Raw genomic sequence first — 26961 nt, 5'->3', positions numbered from 1 at the left:
CATAGAGACATTTTCTTACAAGAAAACTACAGTTTAATCTACCATCAATTACAGAATTACTATCTTACTGAACATGAAAACTTAAAATGTAAGGGTATAAAGTGAGAAACTAGCTTTGAGAGTGATCCTTGCTTGTCACTTTCAGCAGTCGGCTAAAACAATTCTCTCTTTAATCCCCCCAAACCCTAAACAAATGTGATAACCTTCACAAACAGTGGGCCTTTATGCTGCAGATCCTCACTGGCAGCTGCAGTAGGTGTCAAAACTAAGTTTGCGGTCCTGTTAGTGTTGGTGCTGGTGTGTGTGTGCGTGAGTGAAGACAGGTGTGTGTCTGTGTGTGTATGGGTGGTGTTGGGGTTTTTCGGGGGTTGGTCACACCTCAGTGCTGACGGCTCTGGTGTTGGTGTAAAACTCTGGAGGCCGCCCTCTGTGAGTGTCCCTCAGCAGGGAGCCTCGGACAGAGGGCAGCGGCATGGCCAGCGCCTGGTTCTCATAGTGCGTGGGCATGTAGGTGATGCGCTCGCCACCGTTGCGCATTTCATCAGTGGTACGGATGTAGAAGGGCGAGTCATACGGTGAGCAGGTGGGGCAGTAAGTGCGTTGCCTCCCTGTGGGTTTGGTTGGGGGTCAGAGGATCCGGGCGGCTCTGGTGGCGACATGGACAGCGGGGTGACAATCGACCCATCCAGGCCGGAGACACTGCAGGCATTGCAGGCAAAGTGTTGCTGAGAGATGGAACCGCTGTCAGACCCATTCTTCTTACAGCAGTAGTACTGCATTGAGAGAGAATTTCACCACATGTCAAAAATAAAAGAATAAACCGCCTTTCTAAGGTCACAGTGACCTTTAACCTTTATAATGGGAATACATACATAATACATGACATAGCCGGTACTATGTGATTATTTTAATATATTTAACATATATTTGCATTTTGAAAACAATGCTGATGTATTACTCTTCTCCAGCCGACTGTCTGGAAGGATTAATAATGAAATGGGAATGTATACATCTTTCACACACAGACACACAGAGACACACAGACACACACACACACACACACACACACACACACACACACACACACACACACACACACACACACACACACACACACACACACAAACAAACACACAAAAGAGGCGTACCTGGAGTCTACAGTAGCAGAGCACAGCTATGATACACAGAAGTATCACTGTGGCCAGTATTCCTCCAGTTATGACAACAGTTCCAGCTGTCATCCGACCAGCTCTCCATCAAACTCTGACACAGGCACAGGAAGTGACATCATTAACAAGAGAGCCTCCCACTGCATAGCAAATGTGAAGTTTAATCAAGTCATGCAAAGGTCAGCATCACAGCAAACACAGACGCAATGTGATGGAATATATTTTCGATGTAAGTAAGTGCGTTAATAGGGCGAACTCAAAAGGTCATTCTATAATTTATGTGGAGGGAATTAGGTGGAGAACATGCACACTGTAAATGACTTAAGCATGCATTAGGATTAGAACAGAAATGGACTGCCATCATGTAGACACCTGAATATATATATATATATATATATATATATATATATATATATATATATATATATATAAATACTCACGTTCAGCAAAGTTGCTTAACACCTGAAAGCAGAAAACAGTAAAATGTCATGGATAGATAGACAGATAGATAGATACATCTATAGATAGACAGACCAGACTTACATCAGAAGAGTGTTTTAAAGTTGTAAGGGTGTAGAGAAGTCAAATCACAGGTCAAAGGTGAGAGGTCACACCGCTGGATGGCCACAATGTATAAACATCTCTAATAAAAGAGGAATTGGAAGAAATGGAAAGTGTATCAGTTTATTAGAGAAGCTTTTAACATTTTTCTCCACAAGGTGGCACTGATAGAACACCAAAGTATCTCTTACAGACACAAACATACAACACTTAAGACAGGATCATGCCTTGGAATGATTAGGATGATATAAGGATGAAGAAGAAGGGGTTGAAGAAAGTAAGGAAGCAAGTAATGAAAAGTAAATGAAAAATGCAGAAAGAGGTAAGCAATGTTAAGTCTTTTACTGTTGTATTAATGGCTTATTTATCATATGGCCAAGGGAGAGCAGTCGAAAATAAGCTTTTGGCTAGCACTGGCACATTTAAAGTCATTATAAATATGCATTATGATTGAGCATGAATCAATGAATTTGTAAAAACATTATTAACTAAGAATCATATAAAATGTAAACAAGGAATACACATGACACCACAAATGTGTGTTGCATTTCATAACGTACATACAAGATAACAGCAGTACCTGTTCCTATTTTGCATTGCAATGCAATTCAGTATATTTTAAAAAAAAACATGGCCAACTGAATTTACCACCAGAATACAGCTTCAAGCAAGCATGAATTTGCTATAGCTTTTAACCATGTATGCATCCATACCTTGCCCATTTTAACCAATTGGCATGAACACTTCACACACCTTCAAACAAACACTCACTCGAGCTCCATGCCAAATTTAAGCCTCCTAGGGCAAGAAGTGTGGCCGCCAAAGGGTGGGGAAGTTTTTTTTGGACCGGCCAAACAACCAACAGACTGACAGAGTGAGCCATAGAGTTGCTGGTCACAGCAAAAAATATGACAGAGTTGAATCAACTTTTCACTGACACAGTCACAACTCTGCATCACATCTTTCATAAACACAAGTATTAAGGGGCTGTTGGATTGCATTTAAGATGTTCTAATTGTGTCCACCTGCTTCAGATAAGCACAAAATTGTCATTATATTTAATAAATACATGTGATGTCTTGTTTCATGGATTTCTGTTGATGAAGTTTGACCTTCTGTATGTCGCACTCCTTGTCTGAAAAATAATCAGTATTTAAAATCAAAACATCAAAGTGTCCAAATTCTGAGATGTGCTAATTCTTGAGCTATGTCTCCCTATTTCATCCACACACAAATACGCCCAAACACATGCATGCAGCATGCAGTAAAAGTGATTTAGCGGTGAGACGCTCAGTTGTTTAGGGGTTTTATTGTGCAGGCTGAGGCTTGTCTAGGTGAAGAGAAATCTATCACTGCTGATAAAAAATGCCAAACCCATGATTGGGGTGGTAGACAGGGAAAGGAAAAACATTTTGAAATCATTAGGGAAAAAGATGGAGAAGGTGAGAAGGTAATAAAGGAGGAAAGTGGAAGTAAGAAACTACAAGAGGAGAAAGGAAGGAATTGAGGTAGTAGTACTATTGGTAAAGATATGTTTGGAGGACACACACACACACACACACACACACACACACACACACACACACACATTTTTCTGCATGAGTGCCGAGAGCTAATTTCTTAGCCTATCATTTATGATTCCTGCTGTTTGATGTCTAAATGGACCACAGTGTGTGTTTGTGTGTGTCATGTTTTCATGTGAACAGTTTGTCCTGCACATGTGATGTGAAAGATGAAGTGTGTCAGTCCATCTTTGTGCAACGTGTCAGTGAAGCCCAGATTTAATTAGAGCCCAGTGAATCTAATGAGATCTCACTCCACATGGCTGCACGTGGGCTTGACTCTGCATGTGGGCTCTGCTGGATATATGGGAGATGCCCACTGAGAAAACCTGTTCACATCTGTGACCAGGTGGATATTACACATCTGACAACTTCTCTGCTTTTTGTTTTTTTCTGAGACATGGGATGATTGTGTCCTGTATTATGGCACTCAAAAATGGATCAATCTCACTGTGCATGTTTGTATTTTAAATATAGACTTTATAAAAGAAGTGGATGTAGACACTGAGATGTCACCCACTGGGTTGTTGACTACTGTTTTGAAGCCTTGACTTTGGCATTTTGGCTGTCACCATTGTGATGTTTTGAAGCCAGAAGTGACTATATTTTGACAAGAGGGTGGAGCTATGAAGGAACAAGGTGATTTGAGAAGCAGGGTCATTTTCACTTTATACGATTTGACTTCTTTTGCAACCAGAGGAGTTGCCCCCTTCTGGCCATTAGAAAGAATCCAGGTTGAAGGCACTTCTGCATTGGCTTCAACTTTGAAACCAGAAGATAACTCCCACATTTCAAAGTGACTAAGAGTGACCGCATTACATACTGTAATTACACAGAATTACATTGTACTTTTTATGTAATGGATAAAGAGACTAACTGTATTAGATGCCGGTGAGACAGGCTGAGGTCAGCAAAATACTCTGGGACCAAACTGCATCACACTCCTGAGATGTGTTGAACATCTCAAACTGATGACATGTACCATTGTTAAGAGAAGCTGAAAACACACTGAGCTGGAAGCATTGTAAAACTCTCCACTGAGGAGAAGAAAAGGAGGCTGCAGTTTGAACCGCTACACTGGCACCGAGCTCATAAACCATGTTTCTGTCAGAAAGTACACTAGCCTTCAATTATTTGTGGAGACCAAACGGGATGGCAGCTGACAGATTCCTCTTAACATCATTCATCATAACTCTCTCCAGTGCGTGCAATCTCAGACTCGGCACACCAAACTATTTTTCATAATTAATGCCAGCACGGTGACTTGTACTGCATGGAGAAAATGGAAGTAGAGTCACTGCTGCTGTCACCACGTCATCCTTTACTCAGACACACAGACACAAAATAACAGATTTGTTTTTCTGATGTTTACATGTTGCTCTGCAAGCACTTCCAGGCAAACTTGTTGGTTAGATTAATTTGAGTTCAATTGGTTTGAAAAACTACAGTGAGGAATGAGATATCTGCATCAACACACACAAACTCTCACACTCATGCTGAGCACAGACGGAGAGAGAGCTGGATCAGTCACCACTGGGTCCAGATTAGAGTGGCCTTCAATCCCCAGTATTGCCTGAAGAGCCCTGTATACTGATAAGACTCTCACACTGCGCTCATACAAAATTCACTCAGGCAAACATGTACTCATGCATTACCAAATGAATAAGAACATCCTAATAAAACATCCATTATAACAGACAGCAGTCTTCACGACACTTAGTTGCAGTTAGAGCACAAAAGGCACAAGTGTTTCATTTACTAAATAACACCACTAAACATCAACACTCACTACAAATGTCTAATAAACAAATAAGGTTTGATACAGCAGTGTAATAGATGTAACATCCAATTCATTCTAGTGCATCTAGGCAGTAGAATTTATGTCATTTGTAGCAGCTTATAAAGTGCTCCAGGAATGAGTCCTAAAACCTGGGAATGAGTTCGTATTTTAGCACTTCTGGTTCTCTCATCACAAAGTCAGTAGATTTTTTAATGGGTTTTTGGTTAGATGCCTGAAATAAGGTTTGTGGTTAACACAAGATTAACAGACTTTCGCATTTTGTTCTACGACATAAAATACAACAGTAAATACCCTACTATTGAATTTTGAAGCCTTTATGTGTCTTACAAAAGTTGGTTGCTAACAAGTGGCTAAATGAGACTACATTCTGCTGTAAAGTTGTGCATTTGAATATAGGGGTCTATGGGAATTTAATCCGTTTTGGAGCCAGCCCCAAGTGGCCATTCAATGAACTGCAGTTTTGGCACTTCCGCATTGACTTTATCTTTCAAACTCAGTGACTGCTGCTTGTGTGAAACACTTCACAGCTCTAAGATACACACTGAACAAGCAACTTGTCTGTAGATCTATTCCCATCACAGTGGTAATCATAATAATATGAAAATGAGGTGTGTCTCAGGTGGATCGTAGTCTGTGGTTAATGAAATCCTCACTGAATCTATTAGATGGGTCACCTTGCTGTGAGTTGGAGCTGCACTGCATTTTGGTGTTCAGCACATTTTAGTTTTGGACAAACTGTTATTTTTCCTTTAGCTTGAATCTGTAACATTTTAGCTTGTGGCAGAATACACACACACACACACACACACACACACACACACACATATACAAAAAAAATCCCATCACTGTTTAAGTTACCACGCTCCCCATTTTAGTGGGCTTGTGTCTTGTATCTATCCTGAGGCTGTAAGCGATGTTTGTGAGCGTTGCTTTTATTACATCATGTTACACTATTCTAACAATGCAACTTTTAAAAAACTTCTTAATTTTAAAAATAACAAAACAGGTGAAGAGGTAGCCTGTTTCCTAACCTCCTGCATCTTTAATTTGCTGAATGGTTAAAGTAGGTCTGCTGTTGAGCTCATTGACAACTGTTTTCCTTGGCTGAATCAGGGCTTTGAAGGTAACAAAAGATATGTCCTCTTCCTACAAAGCTAACTACCTAGCTATATCCTTGAAAAATTACAGAATGTGCGGATGCTCTTCTAGCATATTTTGAGCTGTCCTGACCACAAGAGAATGCTGCTTATTGTTAACAGCGATGCACACTCCCTTCTGGGGGCAGGACTCAGAATGTTTTGATACCTAGAAGCCCAAAATGATGTGAAAATTAGTTTAAATTGATGAATAATTCATAAGAATATGGGGTATTGCCTTTGTTAAAGTGTTTTTTAATTATATATGCCAGACTGCATTATGCTACACTACACAGTCCTGCTATGCTATAGAGATATTATATTATGTTTGATACATGTGTTTTGTTATTGTATAGACCTACTGCAAACTGTATACTACACTCTGTTACTCTCCATTATGTTAGATTATGCTGTGGTATGGTACAATACACTGCACTGCACTACAGCAGACTATGTTAATGTTTTAAAGCTTTTACACCTGCAATCATTGGTCGTTCATATTTTATGGGTTTCATCAGCCTGTTGGCACTCCATTGTGCCCACTTCCATTATTGGTTTCCTTTGTCCTGTAAGTTATTTTATTTGTAGGATAAAAACTCTTCATGCTGTAAAACTGCAGGTTTCCCATACGCTGTTTCTGGCAAATCAGAGTAATGAGAATATCTCAGGAGCTACTTCTCTCTCCCTCTCTCTCTCTGATGGACTGTTCCCTCTGGAGTCTCAGCCATCAGTCTTCAGAAGCATCAGAAGGACCTTGACTGCTCTGCAGGATTTTTACAAGATTGATTCTTTGGATCTTAAATTCAGCAGCGGTCAGCCAGTCTCTCCTCCTCCAAACACACTACAAACACAGTTCATGCTTGTGACATAAATGCCACAAGTTTGATGCCCACAGTGTATCCCCCTCAAACAAGTAAGGCTTTCTCTTTGCTTTTTTTCTCCATATAGTTTTGTTCAGTGAAATTTGTGGGACATACACGAGTCATTAGTTCAGCCATTAAGTTTTAATGCCCATTCCTGAATAAGTAAATATACAAAGGTAAATACCTCTATAGGCTACTTGGAGAGATGAAGAGATAGAAAAAAGTAATAACAAAAATTGAATATAAAAGATACACTTAAAAAATAACAACAATCTTCAATAATAATAATAATAAATAAATAAATAAAAAAATCAGAGAGAGACAATATAGTTATAATTAAGTGTAATAAGCAAAATATAAAGGATATTCTTACCGAATCCTTCTTTTAAAATTTGGAAGCAATTCTGAACACCTATCCCTTGTTTAAGTTTAAGCCTGGAAAACATCCAGCAAGAACCAATTGTGAAAACCAGGTAGAAGATTAGTGAACACGAGCTGATGATATTGCCTCGCCTCTAATTGGTGAAGCAAACAACTACTTAAAATAGGTGTCAGAATATTAAAATAATTCAACAACTGTATGTCTTGTTTCTCCCCATCTAGTACTAGGAAAATAATTTATCAATAGCTTTAAAAAGTATTATACTAAAACTGAAAACACAGACAGCTCAATACTTAGTATGTGTGTCACTGTAGGAAGTGTTCACTGTCAGTCATCAGTGGTTCTTGAAATGCACGTTTATCCACGGCCTTATCAGACCACAGTGACAAAATTGTGGGCTGCCTCTACAAGGTTAACTTCACCTGAGTCCCCAAAAATAAGGATGAGATAAGTGGAGGATGGACAATCTCCCCTTCATCAATGTCAATCCAAACTCTGAACCCGGGACTGTGTTTGAGAATTTCTTACCAAACTTCTTGCTAAATTATTTTCTATTCTTGACAACTTCAGGTGTTAGTCTCAACAGCAGAAGCTCAGACTCCAAGCCAGTCTACTCAGGCAATAATTCATGCAAAATTTAAGCACACATTATTTTGGAAAACCACCATTTTGTCATTTAAACTCCACCGCTCTATGACTGTTGTTGTAAGCACAGAAAACAAGTCCCACATCCAAACAGGATTCATGGTCACAGTTGAAATGTAATTTGTCTAATCCTGTTATCTGGCGTTCCAAAGGCTTTCCTCTATCTGTTTCCTCTCTCTATCGTCTCTGCTGCGGTGCAGCGTGGGCGTCTGAGTGTGTATGTTTGCATCTGTGTTTGTGTGTGTGCTTTGTTTGTTTGCATGCGTGGGTGTGAAGTAAACACAATTTAGGGGGTCGATTTAGAAATTGTGAAATAGCTTTTTCATGAAGATTATTCACCATAAAAGTAGAATCATGGGTAAAATGTCAAAACAAAAAGAACCTAATCTGTTAAGGCTGTACTGGGAAACTTCACAAAGGGGCAGCTCTGAATTAAATCACAGGATAGAACTGTTTGGATCATTTGATTTTGGTTGATGTTGTGAGGTGACTACCTCACATTGTACACAGCTCTTCATGTTTGTTGGTTGCAGTGCAGCTCTGACTGTAAATTGAAAAAGCACTAATATTATATAGTTTAGTTCACTAGAAACATATGATCAGCTGAAACACATCAGGTGCGCTACTCTCCTGTAGATCAGGAATCAGGAATGTGTGCTGTCCTTGGTGCTGAAGTGATGTTAAAGGAAACAATGTTTTGTCAATTGTTTTGTCATTGTATTTATGTAATTTTGTCTATGTTGTTTAATGCAATAAATCAAATACATTTTAAGTCTGGGGGATTGAGCATAATTGCAGGTTACTGTGTGAATTATTGGTTTGGTTTGGCTACAGAAATTCAGTTTATATGTTGTTCTTGCTGGTGAAACACTACAGCACGGCTGTTCCCTCTTCCTACACACATTGAAAAATCAAGCAAAGATCCAGAGTGGGATAGTGAGGGATTTGGGGGTTTGTGGTGCATGTTTGTCTGCTAAGGACACTCAAAAGCACCCAATTTGGCTTGCAGCAACCTCTGGGGCTGAAAAATTAATTGCAAAAAAACTGCAGTTCCTCTACTGACCACTCCAAAACAGAGTAAACCCACATGTTTAAATAGTCAGCACTACAGCAGAAGCATGTTTACAGCCTGGAAAAAAAAACAACAACAAAAAAAAAGGTTTTGGTCTCTATAGCTAATTTTAACATTCATGACAACTATGCACAGATGAAGCAAACTAAACACAAGCAAACAAAATGAAATGGAACACATGAAACAACCAAGAAATTACTCCAATCTCTTGGATCTGTTTGCCACTTTACTAAAATCAGCAAGTCCTCTGAACCAACCAACTACATACATCATTTGCATTTATCCTCACAGGAGCATTTGCTGAATTCACACCTCTACTGGTTAAGTTGGATTTAGGACAAGAATCCTACTTTGGGTTTAAATAATGTATATATTAAAAGAACTGGATACAAAACCCCAGATGGCTCCTATTTAGTCAAACAAGATTTGCACAGCTGATGCAGATGTAAAAATAACTTCCTATCTTCAGGTTTAATTTCTGGGGTATGCTTCCCACTGAATCGCCGTAGTATTTCTGTTCACAAGTTCCTGCTTGGCTCTTAGACATTATGTTGTGATGACATCACAGATTTTTTAAAACGCTTTCCTTGGCTCGAGAGATTTTTACAATGATTAAACTGCCATGGATCAAAAATTCAGAAAAGTAAGAGTCATAATTGACCTTGTTTGCAGTTTAAGGTGTCCTGTCAACGTTTTTATGACTTCTCTTTTATCTACGGTGATCTTTGGGGAAAATACTTTTTGGAAAAACTGGAAGCAAGTCTGAGCAGTGTTTCTGGGGTCTGGTTAAAATTAGTCATCACATTAGGTAACATGATAATGTAATCTTAGCTATGTAACATGATAATGCATACATACATAAATACATAACTAAGTGTTGACTTTTGGTTCCATAGGGGAACACAAAAGGCCGTCTTTTTGGTTAGTATCAATGCAATGTTTGTTAAAACTCATCCATACACCCTGATCGCCCCTTATACTACATCACCTGACTTCTTCCCTCTCTTCTGTCATCATTGCTACAGCTACTAGAGGTCACCGAACACTTACCTCACCTATGGTGTCATTTTGGGGAGGACAGCAACGTCAAAATCTTTAAATACTTTAAAATCAGATGTTTTTGATGTAATAATGCACCAAATGATGAGTAGATGAACTTCCCGAATGTTAACAATTACATGTGACCTTGAAAGTCTTTATCTACTGAGACACCTAAAGGAGTTCAACCAACCGTTAACCCATCTTACCTCTTAAGCTGTCGCAGCAGTTACGGCCCAGTAGGCAGAGATTGATGACTGAACATTTTAGTTCAATTACCAGATTTTGCTCGAGGTCATTTGGGGGCGAAGAATGCAATGAATGCGAAGAACCACTACCCAGAATGATCTTCTTGGCCCTATAAAAGCACATGATCAATACAGGCGGTAAAGCGCCTTCGCCCCTGTGAAGATGGAGAGAGGACGACAGAGAGTTGGAACACAGTTTCAGTCTTTTTCCTTGTCCAATCTGGACCATGTTCTGATGCCGTATACGCTGCTGGCAGATTTATAACTGGTGTACATTACGCCGTTATGCAGCTCTCCAGGCTACTGTACTCCAGCCTGCCAGCTCCTGATTCAGCCTTTTTACACACTCCCTGAGACTCAAGATTTTCAAGATGTGGTGAATACCTTCACTCACATGGTGAGCAAAAGATTCATTACTGGCGGTCCATCTGTAATTTTATACAAATGTCAAATTCCACTTCCTCTCCTCCAATAAAGGCCTATCACCATCGATCCAGGCCAGTGGAATGGCAGTGTCTCCCAGCTGCTTTTTTATTGCTGTTACTGTTCAATCACAAAAACCCATTACTATTACTCTATGACAAATGCTGCTTTGTGCATAATGCTTACAAATTCTTGATTCTTCTGAATGAAAAAAGGCAGACAGAGTTTTCTTTTGATACTTGACATTTGCTAGATTCACAGCCAGTACTCGAGACGCATCTACTGACCATAGGCAGATTATGACACCGTGTGCCCCTGGGTCTAGACTCGTAAAAGGTCCCCCTAATCCACAGAATTAGAGTCCTGTAAATAAACTGAGGGGATTACTTAAATTGTATCACAATGGTTTCTTTCTTGTGACAATGTTTAACTCCTTCAGGTTAACTTTGAGAGCTCTGTGATTGACATGACTGACTAAGCCTTTTGACAAAAATGCAAAGTAAATAACTTCATGCAGAGTTTCTGGCGCAGGGTACCCCTGAGACCTTAGCCCTTGAGCCAGGGCTTGGTAGACCCGTTTGAAAATACACCCATGCCACTGACCTGAAAAATCAGTTTCTGTTCCTGCTTCTCCATTCCTACATACTTTTATTTCAATATTTTATTGAAATAATTCTTATCAACAGTGAAAAAAGCACATGTGCACACTCACATCTGTGCAATAATCATGTTTACCATGCAAGTTTTTGGTCAGAGACCTTCTTCAAGGCTTGAAGAGGGTCTCTGACCGAAAGCTTGCTTAGTAAACATGATTTTTCATGGATTTGTGTGAATGTGCTTTTTTCACTGTTGATAATGATTCTGCTCCAGCACCTCAGTCTCAGTCCAAATACTGAGTGGGCAGTGTTTTTCCAAGATTAAAAGAATTCTTCAAATGATCCCGAGTATATCAGTTTCTCACCTCGTGTTACACTGAATTCGTGCAGAACCCCTTTTTTCCACATGCCTCCACAGTGAACAAAGAATAAAAAAAAACTGTTCTAGATGAATTGGAGTAGAGGTGGGTAGCGTTAAACAACAACATAACAATATCAATGGATAATATCATGGATTGTTCATTCACTTCACAAATTCCACGTAAGACAATGTAAGTGATATATAAATAATCATTTTGTGGGTGAGGTATTCCTTCAACATTGCTTTGACAGTTTGATTGACATTTGACTTCACTGTTTTTGACCATGTTAACTATTCTCTTGTGTTGATTATTTCAGTAGAGTTATAATTTTATCATGTGTTGCGCTATAGTTTATTCATTTCTTCTGGGTTTTTCTGTCCTTTTGTACAAAGCATTGTGTGCTGCATTTATTTTTTAATGAATTCTGCTATATTTGGAAAATGCTTTATTCTTATGTGTTGGAGAAAACTAACGACTATAACTGTTACAACCCTCGACAGTTGCTAGTAGCAGCTGAATGAATAGCTGTTGGTAACAGAGTGTGGTCACGCAACACACATGACACAAAACGCATAATTATTTCACATTTTAACAAAATCTATCAGCATGAATCACATCAGTTACAAAACTGTTGGTGACGGGGGGGGGGGGCTTTGGAGATTTCTTGTGAGTACACTAAAAACGACAGTGGGCACAAAGCCTGTATCAGAGAGCTCATAAACTATTGCATGTAGGCAATTTTGCTCTAACATGGTTAAATTTATGACAAAGATGATTAAATCTGATGAGGAGCCTGTCACAAAAACTGATAGAAACTCTGGACCAACTATGGAAGTCTGCAAATAAAGCCCTTCTATAAAGCAACAATGGCTTGGCTCAGAGAGCGCCCTTAGGCAAGACACTACACTCTGTAACTGCTGTAGCATGAGCCAACAGTAGCAGATTGTGAGCTAGGTTTGAATGTGTGGACCTGTTCTAATTTAGAGCAGGACAGTGTTAGAAACAAGCATGGCGCTCAGCCCATTTCCTCAGGAAAAACATCCCCAAACACACTTAGATATTAAACAGAGGTAGACAGAGCAGCCTGCAGCAATGCTCAGCAAATACGGAAGATAAAGCTGCACCAGTGGTTATCCACTTCTGCTGTTTGTTTTCTTCAAACTGGGCCGATTTCTATCTGACATCTACTGTTGTTGTTTCTTTTACCATGCTGTAAAATTATATTAGTAGATTTTGTGCTGATTTGGACTTTACAGTAAATGCTTACTGAGTGGGGCTAAACAAAAAATATCCAGAGTCATTGCTGTTGTAAACAACAGCCCAGTAAACAGGAAGAAGAGGAGCACAGAGCAGACACGCAATGTGAGAAGAGCACTGTGTGTCTATGATAGTATCGCTTTCAGCTAAATAAAATGTTGCTGAATGATGCAAATGATTGCAACCATAGAAACTATTCATATACAATCAACGTTAAGAATAACAATATGATGAGGTCTGAGTTCTAACCCACAGAGACGTAAAAATCAACATCCACAGTCATTGGAATATCAGTTTTCACATATTAATTGCTCTTAACAACACTTCTCTTACCATTATTTGAGTGGCAGCAGACACAATCAATGATAAAACAACAGCCCACTCTACCCACCAGGTATCGTTCCGGCATGCGATGCATATGAGTACAAGGGCGGAGACAATAACAGTTTTGTGTGAAACTCCCTAAAAATGTGGTATTTCACCCAGATGGGCATGATTTTGCAGGACGCAACAGTGCACTCTACAGTGAGCTCCCTACCATCTGAGCCCATGTTCTGAGCACACCATAACCAGCATGCATCTTTGCAAGACCCCTTCTAATTTAGTCCATCTAAATGGCAATATATTTTTATGCTTTTTATTTGTACATATTTTCCAAAATAACATTATGATGGACAATTTCAGAAATTTGAGAAATCAGCAGTCATGTGAATATTTGTAGGGACGTCCAGTCACAGGTGCAGCTTTGCCAGCAGTAAGGATCAAAGATCTAAGTGTATTGTCATGAATCCATAACCACACACACAAGAGGAAATCTCTGTTTAAAGTTAGTTAGGCATAAGGTCTCCTGTATGTTTAACTTGGGGTTAACAGTCACAACCCTAAATCATTACATAACTTAAGACCTCCTGGAAATCTTGTCTTTGCTGATGCTGATCTCTATCGGTTTAACCTCTAATGTTGTTTCACTGATTTACAGGTGTGGTCCTAACACGTTCTCATCTCAAGCCGCAATATGTTGCTGCTTTGCAGTGTACTACAGCCCAGTACCTTCCAGGTATCCCTTTTTGTCTGCTACTGACATTACAGGATACCACAACTGTGATATCAATAAAAGTGCATGGTAGGATTGCACTGCATTTGGTTATGTTTAGCCAACAAAAAGCACATGGCAACCAATGCAAGGACATCAACAAATGTATGGATGGATTATTAGATTGGTGTAAAAAAAAAAAAACAACATAACATTCAGACAGGAAGCGAACACCGGACTCTAGCATGAAGGTCTGGGGTTTCTGATGCATCCACCACTCCTCCTGCCGGCCCAACGGACCTTTATGATCTTTATTTATATTATTATTTATATTCTTACCACCAGTGTTTACCTGACAAGACTTGTTCCATCTGGCCACTTTCTCAGCTGACACTGCCAGTCCAAGTAACGCGCTGCTGCAGTTGGTGCGATCTGTATAATAACACCACGAATGGTTCTGTCTGGCATATCATGCAGGCATATACACGTCTTTTGACGTTGGGATCTTATGCCGAAAGTATTATTTATACTTTTACATGCACACTGAAATTCAGATTTTCTTTTATTCTGAATATGACAATATTCTGAATTTGACCAGGTTGTTTAAACAGCATATTTCACTCAGATTTTCTGAATAAGGCCTTATTTGGAATGAAGCAATTTCCGATTAGGACATGTGGAATATGCCAATATTATTCTAGCCTGATACAGCCATCCTGATGACGTTAGCTTCAACATTCTATTTTTTCCTCTGTGTATTAGTCTGGACTCTCTGCTGCCCCAAACATTTTCTAGAAATTACAATCTAGTCAGGGCCATTCAGTTAGCCGGACCATAGCTGACAATAGAAAAAATCCTATTGCGATGCAAAGAAGCAGAATGGTGCAAGTGGCTCCAGCCTTTACACTTTCTCATATTTTACGTGATAAATTACATCCTCGCGTGAGATAACCTGAGTATGCGCGGCTACATGTAAACTGTAATAGTTGTGGAATGTTAGTTTTCATTAGTCATGTGAACACCTGATCAGGAATCTTTGCTTTTTGGAATAAGGAAAAAACCAGAATATTTAAAATGTAAATGTAGTCACTGTTGGGTATGGTTAGAGGTGCAAGACAGCACATTTCTGATCACAGCCTGGGTGTCAGAGGTAAAACAGGATGGAAACTTTCAGCCAGAAAGGACAGCAAAACATGAAGTTACTCTTTACGATTCTTAAAAAACAATCAGACTCAGACTACTGCCTATGGCTTTGAAGGGACAGGTCTAAACACTGAGCCATTGACTTACTTGCACTTCAAAATGGAAGGCTTGAATTGATTTTCTAGCTAATTTATATCCCGTTCAGACAGATTCACAGCGAGGAACTTGAGCAGGAAAGGGGACTTGACGTTAAACATGCATACAGCTCTGCATCTGCCTGCTTTATGAGGTTTGCAGAGGTTTCATTATAGCTGCTCAGCTCCTCCTCTGCTGTCCTGCGATATGCCAGCTTCTCTTTCACACTTGGCAGCAGAGCAGCATCATTGAACGCATACTCTGTATAGGGCAGCGGGCAGCCGGGGAAGCTGTAATTACTGTACCTCCATTCTGCTGGTCAGCACGGCAGTCTCATAAAAGGAAATGAAATGGTCCAGCTACTATCTTTGAGGGAGTAATGTACCACGAATATTACATTAGCATACATTCACATGGACATTTTATCTGTGACAGTTAATAAAGTGAGGGAGCGCAGGCAAAGAAGGCAGGGCTGCTGTGGTGCCTTGCTTAGGAGCACTAACACGAGTTGTCAGCTTTCTCTACAGACCTGTATATGTCCATGTTTCACCGAATTAAACTGTCAACCTTAGAAATGCCTGTGGATCAATGCATATCACTCCACCATAGATTGATTTCACAACTAATTTCTGCTTTAAACATATAGTACTGATGGAAGTTTACTTGTTTAAGAGATTTTTTTTAGCTCTTCTCCTTTAATTTATGGGACAGTTTTAAGTCAGAATCGAACTCACAGTCGCTGCGGCAACGACACAGCCCAGCACATGGGGCACCCGCTCCACCTGGCTAGCCACTAGCTGCCTTGATGGTTGTTTACGTTTAAGCATTATATAAAATATGTTATACTGAAGACAAAGCAGTTAGTGTTAAGTGAAGGGGCTTTCACTGCTTTTTTTCTAAGGTCTAGGGATCAAACAAATGTTACTGTGCTAAGGTTGCAACGGTATGAGGTTTTCACAGTATGGTAACCGCCTCAGAAAATGTTGTGGTTCCACTGTGTCACAGTAACAAAGAATTGATATTATTATTATTAGTAGTTGTAGTAGTATTATCAGTCAGAATGACCTTTGAAGGAATAAAAACACAATGGTTATATCTGGTTTAATAATTGTTTTATCACTATAATTTAATCTTGAAACTACTTTTTTATGTAAGTATGTGATGAAATAGCTAAAATAAGGGTGAGATTTTCCATTCCGTTACATTTTTTTAAAATACCAAAGATAAGCAAAATGTACACAGTATGACAATCCTCAAATGTCATATCTCGGTATACCTCAAAACCTGTATATTGCTGCAATGCTAAACATCCTTTTTTCATTTCAAATCATGATGTCAAACATGACATTGTTCTATAAATATAAAACACATCTGCCTAGAGCGTAATAAAGCTGTCACTATCAAAATCTTGGTCAACTTGCGACCCTTTCCCACAACTGTCAAAATTAGAAATAACACCATATGCTTTGCTGTCAGCCTTAAAATGAATGATGTAGGTGTGAAATTGAGAACACTGCTCAAGGCCGTTCCAACACATGGCTGTGCAAAAACACTGAACCTGTGACCTTCAGCTGACAGGATGGTAACTGAATCCACTGTGCCACCCTGCTAACAGACACACAGGAGGAGAGAAGCTTCCAGGACAAACAGCGACTCAAATCTCATCCCTCTGCATTAGTTAAGCTGTCATTTTTATATCTGTTGCTGCAATAACTGTTTAAATAAACACCATTAAGAATAGGAAGGTCGTTTATAGAAATTGGACCTAGCCATTGTTTTGCAAGTCACAAGTCTCATGTCTTTGCACTCAAGTCCCAAGTCCTTAACTTTGAGTTTCGAGTCTCAAAAAAGCTGGAATGCACTTTGTACTGACTCTAAAAACAGAAATACAGTATATTCATTTTTTATAATTAATTATGCATAACCCCCATGTTTTGGATAATTATAATTATTTTTTTGATTGCGTTTAAATATACTTTTGTATTTATTTGTTTATACCAGTGCAATCAAACCCAATCAGAAAAAGTAATGCTGACACACATTGTCGAAGCACCAGTCAAAGCATCATTAACCATTAACCAACTCCACAATCAGTTATGTTGTTTCGTTTCTCAACTATCAATATTTTCAAGTCAAAGGGTTCAAGTTCAAATGAAATCACAAGTCAATGGTGTTAAAGTCCAAGTTGAGGCGCAGGTGTTTTTTTTATTTTGTCTGGTAGAGTCTAAAGTCATCAAATTGGTGACTGAAGTCTAACTTATGTCCAAGTCAAGTGACTCGAGTCTGCACTGCAGGTAATTTAACAAATCTCACAGAGGTGTGCAGACACATCCATAATCAAAATGTTTTACGAATACGAACATTTCTGATTTATAAATAAAAAGTATTAAAACACCTCACACAAGAATAATTGTTGTCTTATTTAGCAACAACAATAAGTTGTCATACAATAAGAAGAATATATCAGTAACTCAATTTTGACAAAAATGTCACAGAACCTTATAATTCTAAGGTGACGATACTGTTAGCAGATAAGAGAAACAGGAGAGAGAGAACAGATTCAGCCGAAATCCTACAGTCTTCTCACACACCAATTTCATCTATCAGCATCTTTACATTCACACCTTAAATTGTCAGCTTGAGGCAATATTGAGATTAAAGGTTTACATGGTTTAAAGAAATATGATTTCTCTAACATTTTCTTTTACACAGATTAATTTAAAAATCCGTCTGTATGCGCTTCCCTATGTTGTGTTCTGTGGCAGGTTAAAGGCATTTAATCTCCCCAGAAAATAAAAACTTATTATGATCATAGTGTGATTAACATTATCATATGAAAGTGAAATGCTGATGTGCATGTAATGGTTTTCTTAAGGATACCTGCTCTTATGCATTGGTTTCCACTTTTTTCATAAAAGTCATGTTGTGACTTTAAGTTTCTTTCATGGATATATATACTAAACTAACTACTATGTATACTAAGTAAACCCTTATATAAAACTGAAGCTATTTTACAGTCAAAATTATCTTAAAAACGGGTTGACCGTAACAAAAGTGTTTTGGGAATGTGCACAGAAGTCAGTTACATCTCATGTTTATTGATGTATTTAAGTAATGTCTTGAAATATAATGTAATGTAATGTAATGACTGGATGAGAAAAGGATTGAGGGTGTGGAATTGGTAAGAGGGGCAGAGTGTAGTGAATGAAAACAATCATGTAACTTCATGAATAAATGCATAATTTCAGGTTGGAAGTCTAGACGTCAGCCATATTAAGGTTTAGCCTCAGATGTGTGGTATCTTTTATTCATACTGAATATATATTTGAACATATATATCCTCCATGTTCACCTCCGGTCAAAGATTATTATCTGGGTCCTGTAACCTACAACCTTTTTTCCTCCTTACTATTCATTGCATGATCTGGGGAGTGTGCTGCAGCTTGCTGCGGGTAAGAGAAACAGGAAAACTGCTTATTGTAAGTTTGATGGACTTAAGCTTGAAAAAAATTCTTGCATACATGAACTGTTAGACAAGTGTTGAATAAAAAAAAAGTTAGGGAGCTGGTGGGTAGTCACGATAAAGGACTGAAGTTTTGAGAAGGATGACGCTTTTGGACAAACATAACACGATCCATGCATGATCAGCGAAGGATTTAGGATAGAAACAGGTGGTAATTTTAGGATGAGACAGGTGATCAAAATAAAGGTGTGAGGGTCATTGAGGGGTGGACAGATATAGGAATGGATCTTTAGCTCAATTGTCCATAGTGTCGCATTGCAAAACCTACTTCCAGAGTATTGTATCAGAAGAAGATCTGGACGCACACATTATTATTCTGCCATTGGAGAAAAAAATGCTCTGGCTTGTTTGTATTTCTTGAAACCAATTAGAGTTGTCTTGGGCAGTGTTTATCCCAGGATGCAACAGCCATGCCCCTGTAAATTAGTGTCAGGGGTACCTTGTTTGAAAAGAACATTTGCACAAAGGGAGAAGAGCACTGTCATTAAAAGTGCTTAGTTACTGCAAAAGAAAACAGTAACAGATGTATTTTGACCATGTGCTACAGCTTTTAGTGATAAAAATGACAAAGATAATTTGATAATTGGTGCCAGAGAGGTTAAGCCTGAGTTAAGTTCAGAAGGACCTCACTGGAGCTGTTAAATCTACTGATGATTTGCTGGCTGTATGTGGCTTTTGCAGATTATTATTACAACATCACAGAAGCTTGTGTGAAAAGGAAATGATTTTTACAAATTAAAAAAAGAGAAAAAAAGTGGCAAATCAACCCTGACTGGCTGTGTCAGAAATCAGATCATCAGGCAAAAGAGTCCTGCCGGACAAAATATGGGCTTTTTCAAATGTTTTATTGTTGTAGATCTTTTCAACAAAGCAAGCATACCTTACTGCACAATCAAAATCTTTGCTAGGGGGCGACAGATAATTGGCCTGACTGTTTATTTGGGGCTGATATTTGGAATTTTGCCGATTTTCTGTATCAGCATTTTATTTTAATGATCACAGATAGAAATAATTAATTAAAAAGTACAATGACATTTTGAGCATGGGAGGAACTTTTTCTTTGTAAAACTTCACAGAGCTATTTTTATTTATTCTTTTTTTAAAAAAAATAATTTTCAAGTGACTTTATAAAGCAGTTGCTGGGAACTTGCTGTATATGATGTTGAAAGTTTCAGTTTCAGGCATTTAACAAAGTTTCATGTTGGAGTTTGTTATATTCAAAATTCTAAGTACTGATGGAAAGATTTTCATTTTTATTGTAAATCTGTATTGGTTCCAATTATCGGTTATCAGTCTAATTAACTACAAATAATCGGTATTGGACTGAACCCATAATCTTTGCCAAAACATGCCATTTTTAGTGTGTAAGGTTGTTAGCTCAGAGGTTGTTGTTATTACATTCTTCATCCGTCATGTCATACTAAATTTTCCCTAGTTCAATTCCCAACTCACAAGTCCAAGTTTTTTTAACTGTGAGAGATTTTAATGTATTTAACAAGGATAAGTGTTAACATTTCCAAATTTTGTTCTAGCACATCATCTTAGCATCAGTCCCTATAACAGAAAATCAAAGTTAAGTCATTTCACAAAATTCTATGTGACTTTTGATCTTGAAAAAATGTCACACTTGCTTACAGTACTAAAACAGTGCGTGTATGGTGTGCATGTATTCTTCAATGTCCAAGTGTGTCTTTGTAAGAAATCAGAGAATTGTATTTGTCTGTGTGCATGTCTCAAGGCGCATATTAAACTCTGTGTGTGTGTAAATGTCAAAGACTATTGTGTTATTTTAAGGGTGTGCTCGCTTATGTTTGTCAGTCTGATTAAGTCAGGAAGCGTCTCTATAAGTGTGTATGTCTGTATGTGTGTGTGTTTTCTGATGAGTCACTACAGATACAGCAGCCAGCAGCAGTAGAGCAACGTTAGCAGATAACAGCGTTTCTGTTCCAGGGGCCTCCGGCTCTGCCAACAAGCCTTCCTCTCGCTGGCCTCATCCTCACCCAGCTTGGCTGCACTTAAGAAGCTGCGCTAACATCCACACACCACGCATCGCTTTGCACAACGCCACAGTGCGAGTCACCAGCTGTGATCCAAACAACCAAAGCAACTGGAAACAAATGATACATGCTCAAATCCACCTGATGCTGGTGATGACCGATGTTGTGGTGTGTTCGTAGCTAATGATAGCCACAGAGTGTACTGTGGATTAAAGTGTGTGTTTGTGTGTGTGTGTGTGTGTGTGTGTGTGTGTGTGTGTGTACTGAGGGTATAGGCCTGTCCTTGGCCAGCTATTTCAGTTTCCTCCCCTTTTGCTATCTGGGTGCTACCGTTTTGAAAGGGCACCATCGCTACATCCTGGGTTTAGTGATTGGTTAAAATAAATGTAAACAACCCAGACTGTTTTCCCCCTATACCATAATGATAATGAGTACTTTCAGACCTTTTTTTCTCTAGCACTGACACAGCCCTGTGAAGACAGATCTGGCTATGTGAGACCAACTCTTTGTAACTGGGGATTAGCTACCATACCAGGAAACAAAAAAGCGCCATGAATTTCTCGGATTTTATTGTGGAATGGTAAACACACCCCACTGGCCCACTGGCAAACAGAACTGCTTTGTAAAAGCGAGGCTTATGGAGGACAAATTTAAAAGCAATTGTTGTTTTTTGTTGATTTACTTCTTGAAGATAAGTTAAAGAAAACACTTTTTTTAAATTCCTTTTTAATACCCCTAGACATGGCAACAAATCCTTCCTCCACTACAATTTTAACTAGGGGTCGACAAATTATCCGCCTGGCTGATTGATGGGGCCGATATTTGGCATTTTGCCAGTTATCTGTATCGGCATTTTATTTTAATGATTGCCGATAGAATCAACTAATTAAAAAGTCCAAAGAAAGTGTCTGGATGGGAGGAACTTTTTCTTTGTAAAACCTCAGCTATTCTATTCTATTTTTATTTAAACTTTACTTAAATTTTCACAACAAAAGTTGCTGGGAACTTGCTGTGTATGATGTTGAAAGTTTCAGTTTTGATTAAACATTTGCTAAAGACATTTAACCGAAGTTTTATGTTGGAGTTTGTTATAATCCAAATATTGACAGAAAGATGTTTATTGTAAAGGAATATTCTGTTCATATCATGTTCCAAGTATTGGCTATTGGTCTAATTAACTCCTAATGATTGGTATCGACCTGAAAAACCAATATTGGTGGACCCATCTTTAATGTAAAGGTACGTAATTTAAGTAAACTTATGGAGGTTAGATTTAGGCAAGGGGAAAGTCTTGTGTTTTATGACCCATCCACCACCCAAACCTGCATCGTTACTAGACTGCTCAACCGCTTCCTTGTTTACTCCCATCAGCACATTGGTTATGTGGTCTAAGCCTTCCAAATCATGTGGGTTATGCATGAACTACGGGCACATCATTATGTGGGATATGTAGAAGTTTTGTAGGAAAACATGCAGAGTATGAGAACAGCCTGCCTACAGACACAGAGACTTTGTGGTGGTTTTGGCTCTTTTTTGTAGTTGTTTTGTGTCTCTTTGTAGTTGTTTTTTTGTCTCTTTAAGGTAATTGTGTTTTATTTTGTCTTCTGTCAGTTTGTGTCTTACTGTGGTTGTTTTATGTCTCAGAGTTATTATGTCTCTCTTTGGGGGCATTTTATGCCTTTTTTGGTCATTTCGTGCCTGTGGTTGCTTTGCCCCTATTTGTGGTTATTTGTGTCTCTTTGCAGTTCCCTGCCCTCTCTTTTCTCTTTTGTCAACTGTAGTAATTTTAAGTCTTGCTGGTTTGTCAGTGTTAATTTGAATGACATTTTGCAGATAAAGGCTACGACAGCCCCTGACACTCTGGGCCCTTGGGCTTGTGCCCAACCAACTTATTCTAATTTCGAACTCGTCACATGGTGTCACTCCGTTAGGACTTTCTGTGCCACCCTGTGACATTTTAGTTATCCTCATGGGATGCTGTTACAGTGATATCAACAAATGCACATGGTGGAATCAAGCTGCAAGGTCCCTATGTTTACACAACAGCGTGGACTGTCACGGCAGTTGGGATTAGGCAAAAGAGGTGCATGGTAAAGTGTAGAAAACACATACACACACAGACACACATACACACACACGGTTACATGGTTACTGGCAGCATTGTAACCTGACACTGTGCTTCAGGGTTTCAGGAACATGCGACCAGTTTCGCCCAGCTGCGTTGTGAAGTGACAGGGCCCGTGCACATTGCATGTGGACAACTCCGCTGTCATTCGGCTGCCAAATGATGATGAAACGATGCCACCGGTTCTGTCCATCACCAGCTGATGCGTCTGTGCATATTGCATGTGGACGTGGAAGGTGGCTTTTGACATCACACTTGTAAACCAAAAGCACTGACGGAGCGGCACTATTTGACTATATCGAAATGAGAATGGGTTGGCCTCGAAAGGCCCGTTCAGTAATCCATCTGTGAGTGAAAGCTATTTTTAAGAGACACACATACCAACATAGTATTTGGGTGTCTTTCACATATGGCAATCTGACAGCAATCTGCTGGGTCGATTCTCTTTGATTGAACACATCCATGTGTTATAGTGGCTCTTCCAGACACTTCCACCAGATATCAGCCATCATCTGGTGATTCAAATCTACAATATCAGCTGGTTGTTCGTGGCAGACCTTATGACGAGCCTTTTGTCAGAAGCTGGAAGCAGACGCTGGAGTAAAGTTTCCTGTCCTGCTAATGCTGCAGTGCAGTTTGGACACAGCTCGTCTCACCTTTAAAGTGTGATTACAGTACACTCGACTCACGACTGTATGGCAAGAAATACCGATTGAGCAGCCAGAAAAATCTTGAGGGCTTTTCAATAATTCACACACCACTCCTGAAACACTGAAACACTTTCCCTGGGTAGCTCCCCAACCCATCCCTAACATCAAATCAACAAACACACACACATACATACACACACACACACACACACACACACACACACACACACACACACACACACACACACACACACACACACACACACCACAGCCACATCTTAAAAACACTCTTCCATGCATGTTGTCCCAGAAAATACATTGAGTGGAGTGTCAGCAGGAGGAAGCAAGACATGACTTTACAAGCGAAGGTAGGCTGAGTACAGTAGTCTTCTTCCAGAGAGCAAGAGGAACTAAATCTAAGACTTTCCTATAACAGTGTCTCTGCTTTGATTAAAAAAATGGCTCATTTAAATTCCACACAACCCAGAGCAGATTTGAGTCTGTGATGGTGTTGGGATTTAAATTACAGCATGATTTGTGTCACACACAAAGCTCACTAACTTTCAGATTTTTATGCCAATCTTGTGTGGACATGATACAAGATTGTGGGTTACGCTTAATAGAAAAATTCAACCACATGTGCTCATCTAAGATGACTTACTTTTGACCAGCCAGCTTCAATTTGAGGTTCTTTAATGTATTTTTTAGTTGCCCGAACATGACTCAGATCTCCAAAATGTTGGATGAAGACTATAAAACTTTTAAAATACAGACAGTCATACGAGGCCAGTTCTCAGTGTCTGCATAAGGACAGAGATTAGGATGGCTGGATCATAGTGGCAACTTTTGCTTAAAAACACATCTGCAGGCTGGTGAGGATGCATGTGACCAACATATCACTGCAGTATGGCTGTAAACATCAGTTTGTCCAACAGGTTTAATTGGTCTAACACAAGATCAAATCCTCCCAGTATCTCTTCAGCTGAAGCGAAAGCGTAAAAATCATGAGCCACAAGGATTTGTCAGGGTTAATAAGGAAGCCTGGGTTAACTGTTCCTTAAATTAACTGAGCATCATCAAATATTTAGTTTCTCAGCCAGAGAGGCTGTTACAGAACAACTTTGCACTGGCAGACTAAATGTTGCTAGCAGCTAGTTGTAATTTCCCTCAGTGTTTTGAACTGTTGGCACAGCACACCATTATACAACCTGTGTATTAAATACATTTTGTCTGTTGCTGCTGTGTTAGCTGTGACAGGCCCTGACTGCAGACTCCTCTGGGAAATCAGCCCACTTCCTGTTGTATCACAGCCACTGGAGGTGGAGGAATTAAGAAGTGTTTGTGTGCACATGTGTTTGTGTATATGTGTGTGCATGTGTGTGTCTATTTGTGTGTGTGTTTGGAGCGAGGTGGAGACAGGAGGATATAGAGAGGCTGCTCTACAGTTATTTAGTCAAGCTGTATTTTTCTGTAGCTTCCTCTGTGAGAAATGGGTCAGAGCAGCACCGCACCTGCTGCTGGCTGTTGATGTGGAAGATCAATACTCTTCACATACTGCTACTTTAGCTGCCATAAAGTAATGGACTAATTATACAGCAATGAGAGATTTGTATATATATTTAATAAGTATATATTTATATTTGAGACAGATGCAAGTGCATGAGCCACCGCAAGCATTCAAGAGTTTTGAATATGTTTAATCTAAAAAACTAAATTGCAAATTAAAAAATTAAAAAATAAATTGGGATTAGAGAAATGCAGTATTCTTTCATCTGTTGCAGAATCTCAGCTCTATCCATAAAAATAACATCCTGTTCACAGCCAACAAGTAAACCGAAGTAATCAATATACAGTATTTGTATAATTCAAACAGAAAAAGATGCAGAAAAAACAGTTGGGGTGAAGAACAGTTGGGTGATGTGTTGACATATTGTTGTAAAGTGTATGCATGAAAGGTGCATGTATTTTATGTATATATGTGTTTTAACTGTCCTTTACTGTCTATTTTTACACTGTGTTGCCAGAGGTAAAATTTCCGTTTCATGTAATGGAAAATTTTGTTATGTTACATATGTCTTCTTCTGGTCTTAATGGTCGTATTACAAATGACATAAACATTTGAACTTTTTGAGTTTTATAGCTGGATGAAATGATCAAAATCAGCCTCAGCTTATTTGTTTGTTTACTATGTTCCCATTAATGATAACTGTTACTCATTTTTTCCACATCTAAATCTTATACAAGCAATTCAGAGGTAAATGTAGTGAATCACTTTCAGCCAAAACATTTTCAACAGGAGTGGCCTCTGTGACCTCTTTCTGTCCGAAATGCAACATGATTGAACATAATTTAAATTACAGTTTGTGGGCATTCAACCCCTTGCTGTGCCAGTCACTGCCTCACTTTGCTCTTCATCTTTTCAACTAGAAATGATGCAGTCTTTTTAAACCAAATGCCAGCGGCAGCGGCAGGCCACCCAGACCAGACTGAACCAGTGTGAAAGAAGATCACAGCATTCGCAAAATGGCAAAACCCCCGAGACTCCAGCTCCTGCTGAGCTGCTCCACTGCCACTTCCTCTCCTTTGGCAGCCTTAAAGGCACATTTCACGTTAAACTTAAAGTGCAACTGAAGTCACAAATCTCTGTGCTTGGCAATGTGAACCTTTACATTTTCGCCATTGGCACTAAATGAGAGCGACTCCTTCACATCAAAGGTCCGAGTCAGAGAAGTACCTGCCATCCCTGACATGTAGATCCAGAGCCAATTTCTCAAATAATAAAACATTTTCTGACATAAAATATGACCCCATCTCCCTATTTTTATTATTGCACATACCTGAGCTGGTTACATGGTCCGTTTGTTCAACTCAAGGCTAATCCTGTGGACTTGGACCGTGTAAAATCACCAGCATCCTTATCGCAGCAGGAGGAGAGCAGAAGGGCGCTGTGCATGGGACTGCGGCGGAACTTCTCCAAGGATGAGCCGGAGTCCAGAGCGCACAACGCCGCCGGGAAAACCCAACACTCCCGCTCTGGGAGCAGCAGACTAAAGGTCAGAGGGACGACTGCAGAGACAGCCACGACCGGCAGACACGGAAAAGCGGAGCATAGTCACGGTATGCACCCGGAGCAAACAAACAAACAGGTAAGGACAACGCTTCAGGGTAAGCGCTTTTTACGCGCACGTAACCTGCAAAAACGCTTTAACCTTCATACGCGGCGGCGGTCTTCTCAGGACT

At 39.4% G+C, this 26961-nt stretch overlaps 1 protein-coding gene across 1 annotated transcript; it reads right to left on the bottom strand.

The window, feature by feature from the left end:
- Nucleotides 1–338: 338 nt before the first annotated feature.
- Nucleotides 339–26961, bottom strand: fam163ab (family with sequence similarity 163 member Ab). Its single transcript, XM_042484209.1, is given in 6 exon segments — nucleotides 339–624; nucleotides 627–773; nucleotides 1149–1263; nucleotides 1610–1631; nucleotides 1713–1812; nucleotides 26559–26961. Coding segments are annotated over 3 exon segments (492 nt in total). The 5' UTR covers nucleotides 1242–1263; nucleotides 1610–1631; nucleotides 1713–1812; nucleotides 26559–26961; the 3' UTR covers nucleotides 339–372.

The sequence above is a fragment of the Plectropomus leopardus genome, chromosome 3 (assembly GCF_008729295.1).
Source record: "Plectropomus leopardus isolate mb chromosome 3, YSFRI_Pleo_2.0, whole genome shotgun sequence".
NCBI lineage: Eukaryota > Metazoa > Chordata > Actinopteri > Perciformes > Serranidae > Plectropomus > Plectropomus leopardus.
The sequence above is the reverse complement of the archived record's forward strand: the minus strand, read 5'-3'. Positions and strand labels throughout refer to the sequence as shown.